This window comes from Syngnathus acus, chromosome 14, assembly GCF_901709675.1.
Source record: "Syngnathus acus chromosome 14, fSynAcu1.2, whole genome shotgun sequence".
In the NCBI taxonomy this organism is placed as follows: domain Eukaryota; kingdom Metazoa; phylum Chordata; class Actinopteri; order Syngnathiformes; family Syngnathidae; genus Syngnathus; species Syngnathus acus.
Genome location: NC_051099.1, coordinates 9,426,370 through 9,449,752, shown reverse-complemented (window position 1 = coordinate 9,449,752; position 23,383 = coordinate 9,426,370). Strand labels below are relative to the sequence as shown.

The following is a 23,383-nucleotide window of genomic DNA, read 5'->3' as shown; positions in this document are numbered from 1 at the left end:
TTCTAAACAAACGCAAACATGGAGCGAACGAAAGAGTCAGCTGTGTGGAGGTACTTTAAACTGAACACGCCAACTAGCTCGACGGCAGTTTGTAATGTCCGCAAAGCTAATGTTGCCAGGGGTGGTGGTAGTACTGCCAGTTATAGTACTAGTACTAAGCGGAGCTTGTTTACAGGGAGCACTTCTCATTGCTGCTTAAATGAGCATTTAGCATCAACAGGTCATGAGTGATGTGGAACGGCACCTAATGTTTACATGTTTACTATTTATTTTAATATTTGGTTACTGTGTGCTTGATCACCCTTTCTATATTTGCCCAGTGCAGTTTCAGCTGCAACATTTGTATTTTTTTTTTTAAGAAGTTTGTATCCTAATTTACTTGAATTTAAATGCTGATACACTTTATTGCTGCTGTTGCACAATTTATGTTACAAATAAATAGTTCATTGCATGAATCTGCTTTATCTTGTTACATTTTGTCTTAGGAATGAACTGTGTAGTCATGCCTGATGCCATTGCCTTTAGTCTTTTCTGTTCCACATGTAGAGGTATGTAGCTTGTTAAGTCAACCATAATATCGGATCGGTATCGGGTATCGACCGATACGCAAAACCACGGCATCGGTATCGGTATCGAAACTGAAAAAGTCGGATCGGTGCATCTCTATACCCGATCCATCAATTTTGTTGATATCGGGGCCGATATCCGATCCAGATATCGGATCGGTGCATCTCTACAGGAAACTAAAGCAAAACTTACATGTTTACACTTTTATGCTAGTAGGTATTAGCAATGTGCTCAGCGATAACGCATGTGAGCAAGACGTCAGTATGAGCGTCACACTGCGAATGGTACGAGTCGCACATCCCGTGAAGGCCATCTGATGAATATTGGCCAGTGGCTTCCTCCATGCCATCGTGCTCATGCCAGGAGCCCCACGTGACCTCATTAAAGACGAGCTATTCATTCAATCCGGGGAGACGGCGATCAAATTGACACCGCAAGAAGGCACTTCTGTACGTGTCCACAAAGACGGGGACGGCTTTTTGGCTCCGCCAGGTAACTATCGCAACCCAGGCTCCAAGCCTTGTCTCGCACCCTAATATGCCATCCGAACAGGTCTTGAAGCTGTCTCTTTTCAAATGCAATTCAGACTGCAAACTTTCATTGGCAACCCAAATACAGACAAGCAAAGCTCACAGAGCCACTTTTTTTCACAGCCCAAGCCCAGCACTTAAAGCCAGCGTCGTCGAAACGCGTCGTCGAAACGCTAATCCAGACTCGAGAACTCAAGTCAGATTTGAAAGCGGACTTCTATCTCGCGAGGCTGATGTAAAAGGCTCACACTAGCATCAAAGCCCGCTAACGCTTGATGCTAATCTTGGATGGAGACCCTAACTGAGGCTTGCTAACGCTTATTATGCAGGCACCATCCGTACCTTTTCTCTTTCTGTCGGCCGTTATGTACATCAGCGGAGCGCACGCAGATAGAGATCGTATTCTTTTTACACCCCCCCAGCTGCGATCACCCCAACTCTGTCTGCATACTTCACCAGCGGCCGTCCACAGCAGACTCAATTAGACGTTGCACAAGGCGATCGTTTGATGACACAACAAGCTCTCCCATTGAGGAAACCCGATCGCGCACACACGTAGAGCGTTACACAACGCATCCGACTGGAAATATTGTCGCAGCTTAGCAGCAGAACCCGTATTTGTAGGGCGGCCTACCTTCTTCCCCCGGCATGACCTAGACGAAGAGCTCAGCGCGAGTGGACGAGGAAGAAGATGAGCAGCGGCCTGGCTACTCAAGTATTGAATGGGAAGACGGCAGCGGTGCTGTACTACACTGACGCCAAAAAGGAGCGAGGGGGGGGGATAATGGGCGGGGCAGGTAGGGTGAGCTGCTTGCGCAGAGCACCCGTCCAGGAAAGAGCGCGAGCGAGGGAAGGACGGAGCTTCGACAAGAATAGGAAGTTATGTCCACATTTGTTGTCACAACTGAACTTCCTAACAAGAGCAGAACACACTAATGGGCCATTCATCGGGCTGGCGGGAAGTGTGCGAGTGATGATGTCATGGCAAAGAGGAAACTTGAATTTAGGAGCAAGTTGCTGGGAGTCCCTGATGGTGTGGGGTACGCTTGCCTGTCTTGTGTGCAGAGTAGACACCCTGAGTTCGGTTCCATTGCGTACGTACGTATGTCAAAACACAGGCGTTACTCATATCTTTTACGTGTGGTCAGGAAATATGTTGAAAGCCCAAATGGAGAGCCTTGATCCAGGCTCGAAAGTTGTGCGTGCGTGCGTATGTCAAAACAAAAATAGGAGCAAGTTACTCATATCATTTACGTGTGCTCAGGAAATATGAAGAAAACCCAAATGGAGAGCCTTGATCCAGGCTCGAAAGCCTCATTTAGCAGCAGGGCTTTTTATCACCAAAAGGACGCACTGACAACAATGTCAGTGGCAATTATAATTGAACTGTAAATCAATCAAACAAGACGAGATGATTTGCGGCTGCAATGCAAGGTACAACTCAACGTCGGAATACGAGCCATTACTGCCCCCTGGAGCGCCGGAGTAGAATGGAAAGATTTTTTTTACTCACACGTTACGAGAATGTTGTCGTTTGCGTGAATGCGGCACCGAGCGAGTGTCAGTACAGGCAAAACAAACCAAGTGGAGCTTGATGGGAAAGCAGTTCCAGGAATGACGTATTTGTCACATTTGACCACATTAGTAGCGCACTGACAAAAACAGTCAACCAGAGCCACGAGAACATCAACGGCAGGAGCACCAGGAACACAAGGCAGCGGCAGCAGCAGCAGGAGGAGGAGGAGGAGGAAGGGTTAGAAGGAAGGTTTCCCAGAAATGACGCAAGCCAGGAAGTTATTGACATATATGGACGCCTCGCTGTCATGTGCTGCCATGGCGACCGCACGTTCACATGAGCCGCCAGCCACATCAGATGGTGCATCTTATGAGTCACTCTCGTGACCTTTCCCCTCCGTAAAATCTTTGCGACTCAAATGCGCGCGCACTCTGAATATGCAGAGGCAGCGTGCTTGCCAACACTGTTCAGGAAATGCAAACAACCGCGCTAGTCTGCCGTTGTCGTGCCGTAATGGTCATCAGCACGTGTCTATTTGATGACATCGTGGCTGACGTCTGTTTCACAAAAGCGTCTAATGCAATAGGCAACATGTTTCCTTGTTTCCCCAAAATATTTCAGTGCGCATGTACATCACTGCCACCATTCATTCATTCATTCATTCATTCATTCATTCATTCATTCATTCATTCATTCATTCATTCAATACATTAGATTCTTTCAGCGCGATGCAAAGACAACTAACATTTGGCCTAATTGCAATGCAAGAAAGACATGGAATCTTTTTGAAAAACGTTCTGATCATTTGTTTCTAACAATAATTGCGTTTGAATGTCTTGGTTTTCTTACCAGACGCGGGTGACTTGCCGTGCTGGATCAAAGCCTTGGGGGAACTTCGAATGGAGGACATCTTGCTGTAGCTCATCGGCCGCATGACGCGCCACTCTGCCACAGAACCAGTTGAGAATGCAAAAGGACTTATTACAGCAGCGGAGGACAGAGAGACACACACACACTCGCGTGTCGTACACAAAACGGAGCGCGGGCTAATTCCAGTGTAAAGGAAAACTGGAGCGGTGACAGTGATTCCCCAAGTGCGGTGGTAGGGGCCCTTTGTCTCCCTCTAGTGCAGAGGCGTAGCCAAGCCGGGGCGAGCCGGGGCGGCGCCCCGGTTAGGACTCCCTGCGCCCCGGTTGAAAAAAAAAAAAAAAAAAATCGAGCTTTTTCGATTCTTCATTTTCATGCCGTTTTTTTCGTTCGGTCTTGCGCGAATGTGCTTGCGCTATTCTATGTGCGCGATTATCCATTCACCGTTTGCCTCCCGGACGTTGTTTTAGCGATCAGCGAACGGCGTGGGTGATGTTCGATTTCTTTTCCTGTGGGCGTGCGCCCCTACTGGAAAAATTCCTGGCTACGCCTCTGCTCTAGTGGTACGTGCAATAATGACCGATCATGAGAGTGAGCGCGTGCGTTCGTTCGTTTAGAGGAGAAAGGGAAGATGATGAACCGCGCTGTTTGCGCTGTCAAAGCACTGGCAGCACGACATGGAGGCAAAGCACACTGAAAACGAAGATTCGCGTTTGGACACAACATCCTGCACAGTCAAATTTTCTCAAGATATTCTTGACAAGAATAAAAGTTTCATTATGTACAACGTTAGGCGCAAAACATGACCAAGGCACATTCTAAATTCATATTCTTTCAAGTTTTTTTCCATTTGCGATTCAAGTTAAACTAAATACATATTATTAATATAGACATGATATTTTCCCTTATAGTCCAGTGGTTAGAATGAATTTCACCGCCCTGGGTTCACTTCCCGGTCAGGGAACCATATGCAGCCATAGGGGGGCACATGTCAGTGTCTCCCCTGTGCCAATCCCAAGCCCAGGTAAATGGAGAGGGTTGCTTCAGGAAGGTCATTCGGCGTAAAAACTGTGCCAAACACTTCTCATGCGAATCATCTGGAGAAAAACGGGTGTTTCGCTGTGGCGACCCCTTCGGGGAAAAGCCGAAAGGAGCCACAATATAAACATGGTAGTTACATATAAATAAATATTGCAAGAGAAAAATCTCACCCGTCTCATCCAGCATCAGGTCATCTTGGAAACGCAGCTTTTCGGGGCCGCATGCCACAAACACGTCCTCGTCGCCAAAAAAGTCTTGCAGGCATGTCACCTGCGAGGAGAGGCACCTTTACCAAAATATACACCGTAAAACAAAATCTCAATATGAAATATAATTCGAAACGGGACTATGTCCCAGCGTAGTTGTGTGAAATAATGGTTGGTAAGAAAGAAAGCTGCAGTGCGACGGGATTTTGAAAAGTTTAAAGGAAAGGCATCACACGGAGAACGGTTTGAAAGATTTTGCTCAAGAAACGCATTCGCTGGCGTCCCAATACTTTTGTCCTTAACTGGCTTGGCACCACGAACCCACCAGGTGGCGGTGTCGGACAGCAGCGAGCCACCAGAAGCAGCCTCAGCGCTCGCTCGCAACTTCCTCGCTGAGCTGTTCTGGCCGCGGTGCTGAATCAGGCTTCAAATGGAAGCGCTGCAATTGGTCCTTTTTGACTTTTACAATTTAGATGGTTTTCTTCTGGTGTTATCTTAGCATTTCATCAAGTGCCTCGGTGCCAATCAAATGACAACAAAAAACGAGCAGACATTGTGTAGCCGAGTCAAATAAAATCCAAGTGCAAAAGGGGACTTTCAAAGAGGAAATTGAAAGACGGTTGAGGGGCGAGCACCAGCTAGGAAGCGACAGTCGTAATGAAGAGTCTGGAGAGGAGCGGTGTTTTTTTTTTTTTTTTCTTTTGCTCTCACTGTTTGTTGATGTAAAAAATGATGTCACTGCCTTACAACAAGCTACAAAGTGACAAAGCAAGTCTGGACATGGGAGTGAGGGCCTGGAACCGACGTGCCCTTCGTAGCCATTTAGAGTGTGACGATTGGGCAGAGCTGGACTGCTGTGCCAGTCAAGGCCGACCACTGAGGCCTCGCATCGTTCTGCGCAAACAGCTTAGCACAGTATTAAGAAAGGAGCCGTGGCTGGGCTTTCTTTCTAAGCTACTTAGAGTTTGTCCAACCTCTTGATCACAACCAGCCTGACACACGCAAGCACGGCAGTACAGTAAAACACAACGGTCGTTGCACGGCAACTGTGGCACGAGGTAGCCGAGGAAGAAGAGCTACCAGATCACATCTTGCTCGGGTTACACACAAAAATGGGACACCGGAGCCTCAGGATGAGGTGAGCGGTGACCTGGGTGTGGAGGGGGACATATGTATGAGAAATATGTTTAAAAAAATGCACGAGTCAGCCATGTTGAAGTGATTTTGAGGGTCAACAATAGAACCAATTTGACTGGGCAATAGAATATTTGGAAGATGCTTAAAGCAGAGGACATTTGCTAGGCTTGTTTACCGCCAGTGGAGCTGTGCAAGAATGACTGCGCATGCGTATGTGCACTTGTATGTCCTCATTAAAAATGTTAATGACGGCAAAGAGATGAGCGAGCCGCTTTGGTGTCGGAACGTCATCTCTCCTTCTCTCTTCGGACTCGTCGGTTCTTCCGGGAGGCCGCGTCATGACCGCCGACCTCAAAACCTACTTATGACGCGCCCGGGACGTAACCCAATGCCGGTAACTCTCCTGACACGCGGTTGATGTTCAATAAGGCGTCATTGATCCGTCAAACGTCTGACTGATGACATGCGGTAGAAGTAGCAAACTAGACCACTTTTTGTCTTTGCCACAAGACAGGCAATTTTAGCCGTGTTTATGGCATGGATTACACACATTTCACCGAGTTTGAAAATAATCTCCTATTTGTGCTTTCGTAACCTTTATGCTCTAAATTTGTGGTGGTGGGGGAGGTCAGTGCACCCGGGACGAGCGGTCCGGCGTTGGCGTGCCAAGTGGCCCCGGTCGATGGAGCGGCTAAAAATAGCCAGGCTGAAACAGCCTGACTCACACCAAGAGAGGAGGGGGGTTTGTTGTGCTAGCTCCCAGACAACTGTAACCTGTGGCAACGGCAGAGCCAGCAGACGACTTTAGATTTTGTGTAGGAGGATTCTCAGAGAGATTTTTTGTTGTTATTTTTCAGAAGCGCAGATCTGATCAGGAATCTGGAGCGACACCCCGCTGGGTTAATCGTGGACGATCGTTAAATGGATTGCGAGAGGTCAGACTGGATGCGATAACGCCCATCGGCGACACAGAACAAGAGACAAACGGTCCCGTCCTCAGATATATGCATAGATACACGACACTGCATCTTTGATATTGGAGATCTTGGAGATCGCGAGAGCCACACATGAAGGAGAATCACGTTGTATTGGACAACGTTTGCTAAAATAGAGTCTGATTTGTCAGCAAAGCAAACAACAAGCGTCCAGATGAAGGCAAATGAACAAGTACCCACCAAAGCGACAGGTGGTGCGAGACCTATCAGCCAGACCATCGGAACCAGTCAGAACCCGACAAAGCATTGTTTGCGCTATTTTTCTAGACATTGACTCGAATGAAGGTGGGTAAACCTCGAAAGGCGTGTGACTCAGACTTGTGCGGCCTGGGGGTTCACAACAATGCTGATGGGGGGGTGGAGACACACACTCTCCATTCACAAAAGCGATGGATGCACAAATGAATGAATTTCAACACATTTAAGCGACCGCTCACGAAGTTCTGAAACATTTCCTTCACAATTCCTTGGCAGTATCTTTGGTTCTTGGCAGAAGATAAAGAACATACGCCTCAGAGCCCGTCCCGCACATCCACGGCCTTTTGCCTCGTTGCCGTTTGACTCACCAGCTTCCCCTCCAGCGTGTAGATCTTCTTGACCACTCCGGAGTCCAGTTTGACGGCGTCGGTGATGTCACTGAGCACTTGCTCGTACGAGTGCGCCGTCTTCTTGTTGAGCAGGACCCTGACAGCCTTGCGGGGTTTCATGCCGCCGCCACGCACCACCGTCACCAGCTTGGGGCGAACAAAGTCCTTGTTTTCGCGGCTCTCGGGCGGCCTGCTGCGGGTCCGGGCCACACCCGAGCCCTTGACGTTCACTGACCAGTTGGGGTTGACGTTTTTGCTGTAGTTCACTTTTTTGTAAGCCTCCATGGAGCTGCAGACGTAGCTTTCGCCTGTAGGGGGGCGGTAAGTGGTGAGTAGGACGCCGCATAGCGGTGAAACAAGAGCAATTGTGGATTTTAGATAGTTAGGTTTCGGATCGCAATTTGGTCATTGAATGACCGTAAGGCATTTTTACAAACTTTCATTGATTGAAAGAAAATTGGCCCATTAGAAGCATCAAATTAAAATCTGAGCATGAGGTATTTGAAAACAAAGACATCAAAACAAAAAAAGTCAAATCTAATTTTTTTTTTTTTTTAATCATTGTTCTCGCACTGCAATTATTAATTGCGTTTGTGGGAAAACACGGCGGCATGGACTGGTTTTTCATCCGTCTCATATTTCACTACGCAGCCTTCTCCCGGTTTACCTTCCACCAGTTGCTCGAGGCTGCCCACGCGTCCTGATCCGTCCAGCGTGTAGATGGCGCGCACGCCCTGCGGCAGGTTGACATTGTCCGAGAGGGCGCGCGTCAAGTCGGCCAGCAGCGCCTCAAAAGTGCGAAAGCGGTCGAACGACACGGCGTACACGATGCCGTGGAAGAAGCGGTCGCCGTTCCGGAAGAAGCGCACCTTCTTAGCGCGCTTTTCGGCACTCAGGGCCTGGAGGCTGCGCGGTGCGCGCCGCAGCAGCAAGCTGCAGTGCGCACTGTGCGCGGGGCTGCGGACCCCATTGAGGCGGGCGTCCGTCCCGGCAGCGGATCCCGCGCCAGCCCGCTGAGTGCGCTCGTCAAAGTGCTCCATGTCCACAACGTGGCCCGGCGGCGCCGCCACCGCCGCTGCGCTACCTTCTGCCACACACATACACACAAAAGTTGAGAAAGCATAGCAAAGCAAGAGGCGAGCAGGTACGCGTCCCAGATTAGAGCCCTAAACACAGATTAAGTCTAATCTGGGTGCACTGGCAGCCAGTGTGCACGCGCGGGGCTTGATGGAGAGAATCAAAAGCAGCCTTCCCATAATACTCAGTGTGAATGACTTACCGACACGAGAGCCGAGGTCCTCCGTCACCTCCAGTCTGGACGATTGTCCCCCTAAAAAGCAGAAAGTAAGCAAAGGTTTTTGGCCGGCCGAGCCCGACCGCTCACACTGCGCGCGAGCGCGTCTGCCTATGTGCGGTGATGACGGAAAGAACCAGAAGCAGAGCGCCACACCAACTAAGTAGCAGCTGCAGGTTCCACCCCTCCTTCTCCTCCTCTTCAGGCACGTCACTCGTGTCGTGATTCCCATTCAGCGCGCACACACACACGACAGAGAGAAGAGAGAGAAAGCGAAAGAGATAGATTTGCCAGACAGTGGCCAATTCTTCTCACTTTATTAGTCAACCATCAAACTAAACACAGAACCAGAGAGAGATACACATCGTGTATTACAAACCAGGCCGCAACTTGGAATGGCTGCGAGCTTCATGCTAACACAATGCAAAATACTATTGACAGGCTAGATGGATTAGGTGGCGGTGTTCGCAAATGGTACAGCAACACACGTAGACAGAATGTCCAAATACGCCCTGGCATTTTACCAACTCGGCGTTGAGAAACTTCTCTTCCCTTCTGACTAATCCAGATTATTTTATTTTTTATGCTTGTTGAAAAAAAAAAATCATGCGAAGATGACCTTGACTGATAGAATCGGAATTGCAATATGGACGGGGGGTTAATTTAGTCGTATCTTCTGACGCCGCATGTGTGCGTTAAAGTTTTCTGGTTCCACCTCAGTCAGCGTTTCACGTGATGCTTGAGGGTGGGCAACCTGTTCCCGAGGAGGCTTTTCCTCACCTCGCCCCTAGCACCTCCCCCGTCACACTCCAGATCTTTTCCCTTCTTGGCGTCAGTCTCGGACTTCCTGCTCGGCTGCTTGGCTCTGCACGCGCACAGCATTGGGAAAGGTTAGCTACCGGCTGGTGTTACATTTCATTCAAAATCAATCAGATTGATGAAATTAGGAGTTTCAATCAATTTGATTTGGGCATTGCGCAATTTGTGCAAAACCAAGCCAAAAATGTGTGCAACCAAAAAAAGGTTCGCAATGTCCTATAGATGCCACAAGATGGCGGACATGTAACTCGACTCGACTCACGTCAACAAAGCTCCTTGGCAGAGGGATGCCGCAAGACGACAAAGTGATACTTTTACATCAGACAGTGGCTTTAGTGCAGGGGTGTCCAAACTACGGCCCGCGGGCCGCAGTTTTTTATTGGCCCGCAGCAAATTCTGAAAACATAATTGAATATGGCCCGCACAAGAAGCTTGAGCTCAACTCTGTTGCACTCAGTTTCCACACTAGATGGAGCCCGCCACACAAAGCGTTTGACGTCCCATTAGCACCCCCCCGGAAGAGAAGCGAACGCGCAGCGTTTGACGTCCCATTAGCACCCCAACCCCCCCCCCCCCCCCCGGAAGAGAAGCGAACGCGCAGCGTTTGACGTCCCATTAGCAACCCCCCCCCCCCCCCCGGAAGAGAAGCGAACGCGCAGCGTTTGACGTCCCATTAGCAACCCCCCCGGAAGAGAAGCGAACACGCAGCGTTTGACGTCCCATTAGCAACCCCCCCGGGAGAGAAGCGAACGCGCAGCGTTTGACGTCCCGTTAGCACCCCCCCTCCCGGAAGAGAAGCCCCCGGGCCCCTTCACGTTACTAAATCTGGCCCTCCTTGCAAAAAGTTTGGACACCCCTGCTTTAGTGCAATCGCAAAAAGTCAACGAGTGAATTTTTCATCCCTAGGTTGGTGTCATACCTGAGCTTGCTCTCCGGGGCCCTCTGTGGCTGCTTGGAGTACTCCCTCCGCTGGTCGTCAACAGTGGAGGACAACTGCAGAAGAACATATTCCACACGGCAGCTTGGTTGTCAACAACATGCGGGCGGAGGAGGTCGCTTACCTTGGCAATTTCCGAGAGGTATGCTCGCCTCTCATCATTAGTTTTATGGAATGCCTGATTGCCCCCCCCCCAAAAAAAACGTGCAGAGATTGTACTAAGCAGTTGGATGGAATGCATCAACTCGGTCCCACTAACCTTTGACTCTAGTTCAATGCTAACGCGACAGTCAGCCAGTTGACTCTGCAGGCCTGACTTCTCATCGGTGAGCAACTTGAGGCGATGCCGTAGCGATTCCTGAGAAGACAAAAGAGTGGCTCCCTAAATTCTCTGTCCTTTATTGTGCGTCTGACGCCCTCCGCTGGCGGGATGAAGAAAGGCAACACTCACGGGTGGCATGTCATCGTAGGATCGGATAGAGGCCAGGCGGTCTGGGGAAAACGACACAAATTCTAGCACACATACAAAGAAAATCTTACGTGCGCACTAGTCACTTCATTAGGTACAGCTCATTAGATCCAAGGACGAGCTGTTTCCACGTATTCCTTTGTTCTGTCACGTTTGAAGAAGAAAGAATAAACACCTGGATATGCTTCTTTGCATTTCATGCACCAAGCACGACCCAACGCTCGCATTGAACTTTGTGTGAATGTGCTTGCAGCATTCAGATTGTCGAAGTCTGCAACTGTCATCGAAAGTGGAGTCGCACCAAACGGGGTGTAGTAGTAAGGTGGATAAAAAAATAGTTCTGATATCATTGATGAGTCTGTTTTAAAATGTTTGTGTTGAATAATTTAAACCAGTGGTCCCCAACCACCGGGCCGCGGACCGGTACCGGTCCGTGGGTCACTTGGTACCGGGCCGCCAAGCCGCACAGAAAAAAAAAAAAAATTATCGACGATCAATTAATTCAGGTCAAGACACTCGTCCCGGTCACGTGACATGTTTCCCCAGTCGAGCCCGCAAAGCTAATATGTGGCGACAGGCTAACTAACCAGGCAATGAAGCATTCAAAACTGCTTCAAGCATCCTGCAATAAAAGACAAACCTTAATCACTTCGGGTGTCATTGTCTCTGATTACGTCTAGATGGGACCGGCTCGTTTCTGAGAAACAAACTCAGTGCTCCCACTAATTCAACGTAATGGTGAGTTTTATTTTTGTCATTTGTACTTGTTTTTATGTCAGTCGTATCATTTTATTTCATCGTATTTATATATTTATTATAAATGTATTATTTATTTATTTATATAAATGTGTTATTTATTTATATAAATGCCGGTCCGCGAAAATATTTCTGACATGTAACCGGTCCGTGGCGCAAAAAAGGTTGGGGACCACTGATTTAAACGACGAAGACAGTTGTTAAGGTAACCACATAGACTGTGGACACGCTCGACGTATGGCGCTGTTGCTCTATGGTCCTCTTCATTTTTGGTGCTTTGGTGTTACATGTCAAGTTGCTCCCATGTTATCTTGCTCCCCGTCTCGAGTTACGACTGTTATGGTAAAGCGATTTTGTGTTTCACGACTGGAGATTCGTCACAAGCGACTTGGAACTTGCCTGACTGCAAAACTGTTCAAATCAGTGCCGGCTCTACGCAGGGGCAAGAGGGGGCAACGCCCCCTCAAACAGATGTCCTGCCCCCCGAATCAAACTTTTAGAAGTGAAAAATCCGCTGATAGAAACACACGTTAATCAGCCCCCTCTCTTCTACCATCTCAGTGGCCTAGTGGTAGAGTGTCCGCCCTGAGACTGGAAGGTTGTGGGTTCAAACCCCGGCCGGGTCATACCAAAGACTATAAAAATGGGACCCATTGCCTCCCTGCTTGGCACTCAGCATTAAGGGTTGGAATTGGGGGGTTAGATCACCAACTGATTCCCGAGCGCGGCACCGCTGCTGCTCACTGCTCCCCTCTCCCCCAGGGGATGGATTAAAATCACACGGGGATGGGTTAAATGCAGAGGACAAATTTCACCACACCCAGGTGTGTGTGACGATCATTGGGACTTTGACTTTTTGACTTTAATGTCGGTGCAGTGTGTGTCCTCACACAGCCTGCTGTCAGGACTCCGCGCCCCTCCGTAAACATCCAATCACTGTGAGTATGCAAATGAGGCAAGACGCAGCCAGAGAGTGTCAAGTTACAGTCAGCGCGGTAGGAGTTGGAAGAAGCAGTAAAAACTCCACCAAACTCGTCGTAATGACCCGTGATATAACTAATGATTAACGACAACTCAAATAATAGTTAATATAACATTCATATTATATGTTTCCCCCCCCTGAGAGATTGCCACCTTATTGTGGTCAGGGGGTTTGCGTGCCTCAGTGACGCTAAGAGCAATACCAGCAGAAGCTTTAATCTTCAGGTGGGACACCCAAGCTGGACAGGTTTTAGTGTAGAGGCCTGACAGAGTGCAATCCACTTCTCCAGGTTGAGATCTGGACACACAGCTAACTGCCGTGAAGAAAACACTAACAGTGTTAAAAATGTGTAAAAAAAAAAAAAAAAAAAAGAACATGCCCCCTTCACATTTCTGACTGCCGCCTCTTATGTGCATTCCTGGTTCAAATTCTCAATAAAAACGCTGAACGAAACATCTCGTTTGCATTTCCGACTGGCTGCAACACATAGCAAACACTAAAATAAAATAAAAAAATAAGGGGGATTCAAACCCGTGACGCAATGAACTAAAGTGCAGCGTAGTGAGGACCGCCTTAACCGCTGTGCCATCGTGCCACGCATCAACTTTAATAGATTATTTTCAATATAGCCAAAACTAAATTACCCGGCGAGGGTATGCGTTAATCTGATGCCTTGTGTATACCCGCCCATGTTAACTGGCTCCCCGGAACCAACTTGACATGGTCGCGTTCCAAAGCATCACGCAGCAGGGCATCATGTATTTATGACATGATCAACTTTCTAGACACATAAGGAATGGGTCCAAGTACTAAAGCAGCGGTGTTATATTGATCGGCTTTGCGTATTACCGTTTTTTTCCGTGTATAATGCGCCCCCATGTATAATACGCACCCTAAAAATGGCATGTTGATGCTGGAAAAAAGCCTGTACCCATGTATAATACGCACCCAAAAACTTTTTTTTTTTTTTTTTTTTAAGTCCCAATGATCGTCACACACGCAGGGAGGCAATGGGTCCCATTTTTATAGTCTTTGGTATGGTCTTAACTAGGCTGGATGTATTTTTTTTTGTTGGCGTTGATTTCTCCGACTGTCCATAAAGGCACCACCGCGATCAGATGAAAAGAGAGGAAAGTGACGTGCGGACATGTGAAAAAGGCGGCTCTGTATGGGAGAGACGTTGAAGAGGAATAAAAACACCCTTGGAAACCAAAACTTGCCCCTCGTCGTGACTCGGAGCCGCAACAAATGTTTCGGATTTGTGTAGGGTACATTGTGACAGCAAACGAGCAGGTGATCGAGCAAGCGTCTGATACGAGAGCATTGCGTTCGTATGGAGCGTGTTTGAAGTGAACAGCAGAGACGAAAGGAACAAGGCAAAGTGTTGTGAAATAAAATATTACCTGTAATACGCATTTTGTTATTTGCTGATTGTATGTATTAAACTATCACATTCATTGTCAGTCAAGAAGAGAAGAGGACTATTATCCCTTCTTTGACGAAATGACCAGAGCACAGTACAAACACACTATTGTTCTTGTAACGTGTTTTGTATTTAAGTCCTGTCTGCCCCTCGCTCACCGTCGGATCATTGCATGTGTTACTGTCATGATGTCTGGTTTCTGTTCCTGTCTTTGGTAATGTCACCCTGTCTTTTTGTTCCACGTCTTTGTCGGTCAGTCCTGCTGTTGGTTTTGTTGTACCATGATTTTCTTAAAAAAATAAAAATAAAAATAAAAAAAAATTTAAAATTTTTTTTTTTTTTTTAAATTTGTACCCATGTATAATGCGCACCCCAGATTTTAGGACAATAAATTAGTTAAATTTTGCGTATTATACACGGGAAAAAACGGTAATGAGTGTGGAGAGAACAAAATTTCACAAATGGTTGTCTGTCATGCGACGCGCGGAGGGTGAGCGTTGGGATATACAAAAGTAAAATTCACCTTTATTGACTTTACAGTTGTTTGTCTCAAATTATTCATCACATTTTAACGGTCCTTACACTACTATTTCAAAATCCATTCATTGACATCATCCCTGACATGGTGGCGCAAACAAATTTGAACATTGGGCGCGCGTGTATTCAGATGCCTCTAAGGACTTTTGAAAGTCAACATTGTGTAAAGAGTGCTCTGATGTCAAATATAACAGAACAATAATTCATCCTTGGCTGAGGGGTTGTGCAAGTTACCACCTTTTCAGCGGTAAACTTTCGTTCACCCTCCGCGCGTCGCATGACAGACAACCATTTGTGATATTTTGTTCTCTCCACACTCCTATTAATACGCAAAGCCGATCAATATAACACCGCTGCTTTAGTACTTGGACCCATTCCTTATGTGTCTAGAAAGTTGATCATGTCATAAATGCATGATGCCCTGCTGCGAGGTTGGCGTGAAGCTTTGGAACGCGACCATGTCAAGTTGGTTCCGAGGAGCCAGTTAACATGGGCGGGTATACACAAGGCATCAGATCAACGCGTACCCTCGCCGGGTAATTTAGTCTAGGTTATATAAAAAAAATTCTATTGATTTTATTGTGTGCCACATTGGCACAGTGGTTAGGGCGGTGATCAGTACGCTGTACTTCATTTCTTTGCGTCACGGGTTCAAATTCCGCTTATGACTTTTCTATTTTATATATATATTTTTTAGTGTTTGCTATGTGTTGCAGCCAGTCGGAAATGCAAATGAGACGTTTCGTTCAGCGTTTTTTTTATTGAGAATTTGAACAGTTTTGCAGTCAGGCAACTTCCAAATCGCTTGTGACGAATCTCCAGTCGCGAAACACAAAATCGCTTTACCATAACAGTCGTAACTCGATACGGGGAGCAAGATAACATGGGAGCAACTAGACATACAACACCGGTGCCATCTTGTCACGTTCGATTACAAACAATTTTTGGTAGAGAGCGTCAACTATTCGCGCACTTTCACCATTTGTGACAGGGCTCGAAAACATTAATTGTATAATGAATAAAGTGGACTTCACGGGATCGCGCATAAAGTAACAGCGTAATCCCAAAACCATTTGTTAATGTCAATCAAAAATCGTTACAGTCCTAATCCCAAGAAGTGGCGACGTCGCCCAACTACTCTGACACGCAGAGTGCAAGATCAACATATTTACATCCATCCTCGTTCGAAGACAGTGTCATCTCACCCACTGGGTTCCCACGCAGGTCTTGCAGCCTCTCGTGGACGAGAGCGAGTTGCCTTTGTAGCTGTGCGTTGAGCTCAGTCTGAGTTTCATATCTGGTCTTCCACTCGTTGTCTCGCCCAAACAAACGCAGAGCCACTAAATATCGTCGCAAATTGACCTCAAGAAGCATTTTTACTTGTTACCTTCCCCGTCGACACCGTGAAGTCTGTCTTGAAGTTCCCTCGTGGTGCACCGCAGGTCCCGTACCGACTCTTCCAGCATGCCTCTGGGGGGGTTACAAACACCGGTGTTAATCAAATAGTAAAAAATAACTCGCTAGTTCTCGTTGTTGCCCCAGTTCAATGCGATGGCGTACCATGTCATATTTGGAATGACCAGCTCAGTGGCCTAGTGGTAGAGTGTCCGCCCTGAGACTGGAAGGTTGTGGGTTCAAACCCCGGCCGGGTCATACCAAAGACTATAAAAATGGGACCCATTGCCTCCCTGCTTGGCACTCAGCATTAAGGGTTGGAATTGGGGGGTTAGATCACCAACTGATTCCCGGGCGCGGCACCGCTGCTGCTCACTGCTCCCCTCTCCCCCAGGGGATGGATTAAAATCACACGGGGATGGGTTAAATGCAGAGGACAAATTTCACCACACCCAGGTGTGTGTGTGACGATCATTGGGACATTAATCTTAATCTTTGCTCATTTTGTAAAATCGCAAAAAGTCTCTTTGGGTACAAACACAGGGGGAAATCAAACGGTAAAAAATAACTCACTTCATTTTTCGTTCTTGCTCCAGTTCAATGCGCAGGCGTGCCATGTCATATTTGGAATGATCTTTGTTCATTTTTTAAAATCGCCAACCAGAAGGAAGAGAAAGTTTGTGCCACCTGGTTTCCATAGAAACGGCCGCTGTGTAGCGCTGGTGCTGCCACAAGGAGGCGCTGCCGTCTTTTGGGAGACATGGAGACGTAGTGCCAATTAGTCAAGTGAAAGTGCAAATAGCTAGAAAAATAAAAGTTCCAGGCAAAGCCGTTTATTTGTTGCTCCGAAAGCGACCAGTTCAACACAACTTAGTGGTTTGAAGAAAAAAAAAAAAAAACATCGCGCATTCCTTGTAAACGTTGATGACGTAACCAAATACGGACACTAATCAACCAAAACAAAGTTCACTGAACATTTTGTCAAAAAAATTGGACACCATTTTAATTTCTTATTTAAAATTAGGATACTACTACTACTTTGAACAAATCTCTTGGACTCAGTAAAATGTGTAGCAAAACAAACAAACCAAAATGAAAATTTGCAAATCAAACAAATACCGTATTCTCGTTACATTTTATTATAATATTGTTATTACTGTTTGTTCGGGTGTGCTGGTCCAATACCCCTTTCCTCCGTTGTGATATTCTTGGTTTCGATTAGGTGCTTTCTGTTGAGTCTTTATTTTGATTGGACGTCGCAGCGGCCTGTTGTGTCTTCAAGCGGTCTGGCAGCAAAACCTCGACCGTGAAGCTGATCCTCTTGGCTTGGAAGATGCTGTACGTGTTGTCGAATCGCAGCACGTCTGCACACACAATTACACAACGGGGGCAGCATTTGGAATTGTGAAATCACTTCAAATGACTTTGGTTAACTTTTATGATGCCACGAAAGTTGTCTGCACTCACACACGCCGGGGTGCTCGCATGTCAGCGAGCCGTCTTCAGGCACCAGGTGAGCATTGTAGCGCTGACTCGGCACCACTGTCTCCATCTCGGCCGCCTTTTTCCACTCGTCCGTTCTGGCCTTCAGGAAGACGCCGAAGCCAATGTCGGCACCCTCACTGCAAAACTGCCACCTGGCGTTACGTGAAAACACAAAGCAAATTTAAAGATGTTTTTTGATACAACGAAAAACGGTACAGTAAAAAACGTATGCAAATGGGTCTGTCCAGTATAAAACATGCACCGTATCACCAATAGGACAACAATCAAGTATATAAATCCAAATTAGTGCTGATTTTGGGGGCGGAATTTTTCAAAACGTCATTATTGGCTGATGCGGTTGAAACGTCCGACCTGAGGACGCATCCCGGAAAGAGAATCTCATAATCCAGTTGTCGCGTGGACCCACGACTGACAGTCAAACACTGATCGTATTCCACTGACACATGATCCCGCACGTAGTAGGAGGGCGGGACCGGACCCACGTGGTTGATCTGCAGGAGAGAAAAAAGATCTGCAAAATCGGCAAGTGTATCTTTTATGGTGGTGGTGGTCGTGGTGGGAAAGGGGCAAGGGAGTATAAAGAGAAAGTTTTACTCACATGAAGAAATCGCCATTTGTATGCATTTTTACTGGCTTGGTTTGCCTAACAATTAGTGTGCCACTAAAACAAGACAATCTTTTACCAAAGGGGGGGGTAACAAAGTGCAAATTATTCAGTGCAAATTTAAACACGTCTTCACTTTACATTCTACACGATGTGTATTTTTTCTTCATCTCGAGACAGTCAACAAGTACTGCCGTGGCGGCATCTTGTTGCCAAGGAACTACATTGAAGTGAGGGGAGCCGCTTCATTTAGTGCAGCCATGGAAAGAGTAGTCCGTGTTCAGCAATTGAAATAAAACCAATCAAATGACCAAAAACTAATCATCTGTAATCGAGACACAGTCAGCAAGTTTTGCCGAGGTGGGGAGTAACTGATGGTGTAGGGGTGCACTTGCCTGTCTTGTTCGATTCCCGCATATGACTGGGTGAATGTGTGACGACCAAAAAAAAAAAAAAAAAGGATTGCTGAGGCGCCATCTTGTGGAATGTTGGTGCCCAGGAACTACATTGACTTGAAGGGAGCTTATACCAGCTCAGTGGGCCTTGTGGTATGAGTGTCTGCCCTGATACTGGGAGGTCGTGGGTTCGATCCCCGGCCGAGTTATACCAAAAGATTATAAAATGGAACCCGATGCCTCCCTGCTTGACACTCAGCATTAAGGGTTGCATTGGGGATGCTGTGAGGAGCTGCGCCCCACAGTCATTATTAATGCGCAATGTATAGCTTCTACTATGGAAGCTCATCTGAGGACGACCGAGAGAGCGAGAACCCCTTCATTTAGCGCAGCCATAACTGTGTCCAACAAAAGAGTAGTCCATGTTCAGCAATTGAAATGAAAACAACCAAATGATCAAAAACAAATCAGCTGTAATTGTGCGAAAGGATAAGATTGAATGAAGACTATTCTCAAAAGGTGATGACTCATCGAGGTTGGTGTCACACGGTAACAACACATCAGGCGAGGTTACAATAGAAAAAAAGAAAAGTGCGAGCCTTCCGCCGTCCGTGCCTCACTTGTCGCGGGCCCAACTCATTATCTACAGAGACAGTGAAAGAGCAGCAGCGTGAGCGGCGATGTCGACGGTCTCGGCACGCGCAAGCTGTGAGCGAGCTGCGAGGTACAAGCAAGCTGAGAGCGCCGAGCCCCTTCAAACCGCTAACTCAAGCTGTTACGCATCTACGCCAGGAAGCGGGTGCAGATTGCTCGTTTTGCTCTTGTGCAATTCCCTCGTGTCGGGAAGACTTGTTCTGTTCTTTGACAGTTTGTGAACTCGTTGTATACGTGTACCTGTTGTACACTGACGATAAAGGCATTCGATTCTATTCTCATCCAAGATTGACGATGTGGAGGTTATTTTGGGTCACCAGTTGAGGGCGTTTGACATCAAGATCGCTGAGTTTCACGTTGCAAACTGTTGGGTTGGGTCAAGCCAATAAAAAAAAAAAAAAAACCAGCAGTGATGGGGGGGAGCGTTTGCCGGCCACACCTAATCTACGCGAAACAAGCCGAGGGCGCTCATCTAATGACCGAGCCCAAGCCTAAGGCAGCAGGCAGATGGATCCAAACTCACCCGGGTCCGACAGCGAGGGTCTCCATCGGGGTCCGTCAGTTTGCCGCCGTAAACGACGGGCAGCTGCTCGGCGTCGATGTGCCCCAGGAGCACTTGCTGCCAGTCGGCTGCGGCGGAGCACACAGGGAGTCATGTTGCGAGGCGTCTCGGACTGTGTGCACGCGTCTCACCGCCCAGGATGAAGATCTTCTGCCGCGTGATCTCACTCAGGAAATGCTTGACAAGGTTGTAGGCCACCGGGAAGAGTTTGGGAGCTACGGGAGCGCAATTGGTTCCGCGAGCATTAGCAGTTGGGAAAGGAGGCCAGCGCAGTGACGACTCCTTGTCCCGATTTACCCTTAATGACAAAAAGCTTCTTGAGGCCCTCTGGATAGTTGTCCTCAAACATCTGTAGGATCTGAAAAGAGCACAACACGCACCGGCGAGAGAGAGTATGAGCGTGACGGTTCAAGCGTGCTCCCAAACGAGGAGCCTCACCTCTCCGTAGGTTTGGATGGCAGGCTTCCATAGGTGCTTGAGTCCCAAGCCCTCCATGTCATAGATCATTGTGATGGACTCCACCGTCTTGCCCAACTGTATGGCAACACACGCGCCGTTAGCCGTTAGCCTTACGCCTCGTTGCCACAGCACACTCGCCTTTCGCGACTGCGCCAGGCACTCTCGCTGCAGCATCTCGCAGTCACGGATCTTGGAGCGGATGAAGTCCTGCTTGGAGGCGGACAGGAACAGACCTTTGGGGTCCATGGGCCCAATCACGTCGTACCACACTGGGCTGCCGTCGCGGTCGTAGCCGCACATGCCGCCCGACAGGTACTTTTCGATCACCTGCGCGCAAGAAACGCGTGACGAGTTTGCTTCCTTTCCCATCCGGGGCCTTATTTGGGCTGCTGGAGTTATTTTGCTCGCATTTGTTGTTGTTGCGCTCGCTCGCTGCTACTGTTTGGTCACCTCGGGAGGCCGCCAGTCACTGATGATGCTGTCCACCTCCATTCGCTTCCTGAACTCGATGTGCTGGAAGGACAAGGCACGCGACCGTTAACAGACATCCATGGGCCATTGCATTAGGTACACCGCGCCTCGCGAGACCAATTCGACCAAGCGCTTCATCGGACGGGAGATCCAAAGATCACCATGACTGCAGTCATACGTATCGGATGCAAAAAAAGTGGCACTGCGGAACGGTAGGATGAGGATATACCTAATGAAGTGGCCGGCCTGTCAGTATTGCATTTGAGAGATGAGGAAAGATCGCCTCGTCAACAGGAAGTGGAGTCGTTGTGTTATCAGTGCACAGACACACTAGTAACCACACACACACGCACACGCACACACACACACACACACACACACACACACACACACGATAACGGAGCAAATGAGATCACGACAACGGCATGTTCTGCTGTCCATTTGCCGCTCTTGTTAGCACAACACTAAAAAGTAGCCGAGTTATTTGGTCATCTTAACTTGTTAGTGTCATTGTCGCAATAACATCACACCTACACACAGGGAAATAAAAGTGGCGGTGTGGAGAGGAGCGTGCATGTTACCTTTCGCAACATGGCCTCCGACTTCTGCACGTTGAAGTTTCTGGCTAACAAAAGGAAAGAAAAATCCAGACTATAAAAGTTGCTAATCAGTGGTTAACTTTTGATTTTCACATCTGTAGTATCAATGTTAAGAGTGTTTTTAAAAAAATCACATGAATATGTACAAATATACATCTTGTATTTTAGTAACAGCTGCATCCTTGATTGGGTTGTGTTTGACTTTGGCGCTTCAACTGCAATAAACCTTTCGCAAATCAGAAAACAAGAAACGCAGGCGAGCGCGCAACAAGTACGAAATGAACATTATGTACTTGAAACAGTCGCTGCACTCATATCACTTCTCGGAACGAATTCGATCCAACATGGAAGCAAGCGCACGAGCCCTCCGCCGCGTCACATGCTCACACGGCGGCTGACGTTGAATGACACGCTGCCATGATGGTGCAGAATACAGAGAGAAAGAATAAGGGGAATTCAACAGAGTTACAGTTTTGAAAATTTCACATTTGCTTCGCCCCTTTTGTTGGTGGAGTGCGACTTTTAATGCGATTAGCTAGCGGATTAGCCCGAAGCACGGCGAGTCCTCAGGGTAAACCTCCGTGCGCTGCGCCGCTAATCAGGATAAGAAATTCAACTCAACTGCAGCAATGCAAAAGGTTCGCTTCTCTGTGAGCTCTTTTAAGGTGACGTCACATAGAAATGGGCCCCGAGGAGAAACCGGTTCAGAGACTTTGAACAAGGTGAGCGTTAGGACTCAAAGCAAGTTCTGAATTTCAAGACAGTGTTCAGGAAAGAGCAAAGCTACGGGTTCGTGCGCAAGCTTCCATCGGCTCCTTTGGCCGGCCGGCAAAGTTCATTTGATTTTTGAAAACATATTTGGGAGCATTTGAAACAATGTTGTACCCGTGTGATATCTTCAATCTGGAGTGCTCACCTCGAAGCCAGCGGAGCAGAAAGTGGTCATGCTGGGCAGGAAGTTGAGCAAGAACGTCTTGAATCCTCTCCCGGAACTGAGAAGAAAGCGTGACAAGTGGACACGTGAGGAAAAGCATATTTGACGTCATCACATTTCGATAGCTTTCATTACTCGACGCGAGGCCCCGGGGCAAATCCAAAACCAGTTCTCACTCGTGCTTGGTCGAAGCTTGTGACAGCATGGGTGACTAATTACTTTGCACACTTGAGTGTCCCGGTGTTAAGCAACAAAAAGATCATTTTGAAAATCTTGCAAAACATCCACGATGGCGCTGTTAACCGACAAATTGTGTTGCAAATGACTCACATGAGATAGATAGATAGATAGATAGATAGATAGATAGATAGATAGATAGATAGATAGATAGATAGATAGATAGATAGATAGATAGATAGATAGATAGATAGATAGATAGATGCCAAAACCAATTTGCAGGATTTTCTGATTGCATAAGACTTTTTTTCCCCATCACGTTTTTGGCCATGTTTTACAAACGCCTGCAAAATAGCATTTGTAATGAATGCTGAGGTAAAACAACGATACTATAAAAAAAAAACTTAAATGAAAAGGATTCATTTTTTAACTACTGTATATTTTCGATTCTATTAGCATTTATCGTATTACCTGGTGCAGTGAGTTAGGTCCATTTTGGTTTAAATATAACAAAATGGATATCAGTATTTAGGTCGATAACAAATAATCATTTAGTATATTTCCTGGTTCAGTGCTTCAGCTTATTTTTTCATTTAAAAAAATGAACAGAATACAAAATTTATTTAATTTCATGTCTTACTTGCCGCTTCAGCGTGTTCATCATCATTAAAAATAATAATAGCAGGACGTTTTACCTGTCGCAGTGCTTCAACCTGCTTGGGGCTGAGGTCTCCCAGCCTGTCGCTCATGTCAGCGGCCAGACGATAAGCTCTTGGGAAGGAGGATGGTGATGACTCCAAAGTGCTGACACGAACAAAGCGGCTAATCGGGCAGGCGACCGGACGCCCGCCCCCGTCAAACTCGCCACGATCTCTGCCTCCACCGGCGGCAGGTGACGTCAAAAGGGGAGAAAGGGGAACTATTGAACAAACATGACTCCCCTCGTTCACTTCCTCCTCTTCCT

At 47.4% G+C, this 23,383-nt stretch overlaps 3 protein-coding genes across 16 annotated transcripts in view; all 3 read right to left on the bottom strand.

Moving 5' to 3' along the window:
* dclk1a (doublecortin-like kinase 1a) overlaps positions 1–8,581 on the bottom strand; it is a 23,578-nt gene extending 14,997 nt beyond the window's left edge. For 5 of the 6 annotated variants that reach the window (XR_005100217.1, XM_037270221.1, XM_037270223.1 and 2 more), the window contains exons 1-4: positions 8,114–8,581; positions 7,426–7,754; positions 4,692–4,791; positions 3,463–3,558 (exon numbers count right to left, since the gene is read on the bottom strand). Coding sequence is in view for 5 of the 6 variants with exons in the window: in XM_037270221.1 (XP_037126116.1) it covers positions 3,463–3,558; positions 4,692–4,791; positions 7,426–7,754; positions 8,114–8,546 (958 nt within the window). In the remaining variant the exon portion in view is untranslated. Of the gene's footprint in view, positions 1–3,462; positions 3,559–4,691; positions 4,792–7,425; positions 7,755–8,113 lie in introns of those variants that run through there. The other variant, XM_037270225.1, reaches the window with a different exon arrangement.
* Positions 8,404–16,766, bottom strand: ccdc169 (coiled-coil domain containing 169). Of its 8 annotated transcripts, none has more exons than XM_037270296.1 (9): positions 16,632–16,766; positions 16,051–16,133; positions 15,836–15,979; positions 10,948–10,988; positions 10,621–10,854; positions 10,479–10,552; positions 9,521–9,605; positions 8,726–8,776; positions 8,404–8,533 (listed from the first exon to the last, which is right to left on the bottom strand). In XM_037270296.1, the coding sequence occupies exons 1-8, from the start codon at positions 16,700–16,702 to the stop codon at positions 8,750–8,752; spliced, it is 759 nt and encodes a 252-aa protein (XP_037126191.1). In that variant the 5' UTR covers positions 16,703–16,766; the 3' UTR covers positions 8,404–8,533; positions 8,726–8,749. The 8 variants fall into 8 exon arrangements, 7 of the variants coding, with proteins under 7 accessions (XP_037126191.1, XP_037126188.1, XP_037126193.1 ...); XR_005100219.1 differs by lacking the exon at positions 8,404–8,533 and adding an exon at positions 8,897–8,953 and having other exon boundaries at positions 8,677–8,776; XM_037270293.1 differs by lacking the exon at positions 8,404–8,533 and adding an exon at positions 8,897–8,953 and having other exon boundaries at positions 8,719–8,776; positions 10,479–10,854.
* LOC119133943 (SEC14-like protein 2) lies at positions 16,694–23,383 on the bottom strand. Of its 2 annotated transcripts, XM_037270278.1 has the most exons (13): positions 23,115–23,307; positions 22,225–22,300; positions 21,291–21,334; positions 20,689–20,751; positions 20,377–20,565; positions 20,218–20,313; positions 20,077–20,137; positions 19,911–19,994; positions 19,741–19,847; positions 17,916–18,055; positions 17,526–17,695; positions 17,244–17,422; positions 16,694–16,806 (listed from the first exon to the last, which is right to left on the bottom strand). In XM_037270278.1, the coding sequence occupies exons 1-12, from the start codon at positions 23,166–23,168 to the stop codon at positions 17,277–17,279; spliced, it is 1,230 nt and encodes a 409-aa protein (XP_037126173.1). In that variant the 5' UTR covers positions 23,169–23,307; the 3' UTR covers positions 16,694–16,806; positions 17,244–17,276. The 2 variants fall into 2 exon arrangements, with proteins under 2 accessions (XP_037126173.1, XP_037126174.1); XM_037270279.1 differs by lacking the exon at positions 16,694–16,806 and having other exon boundaries at positions 16,880–17,422; positions 23,115–23,383.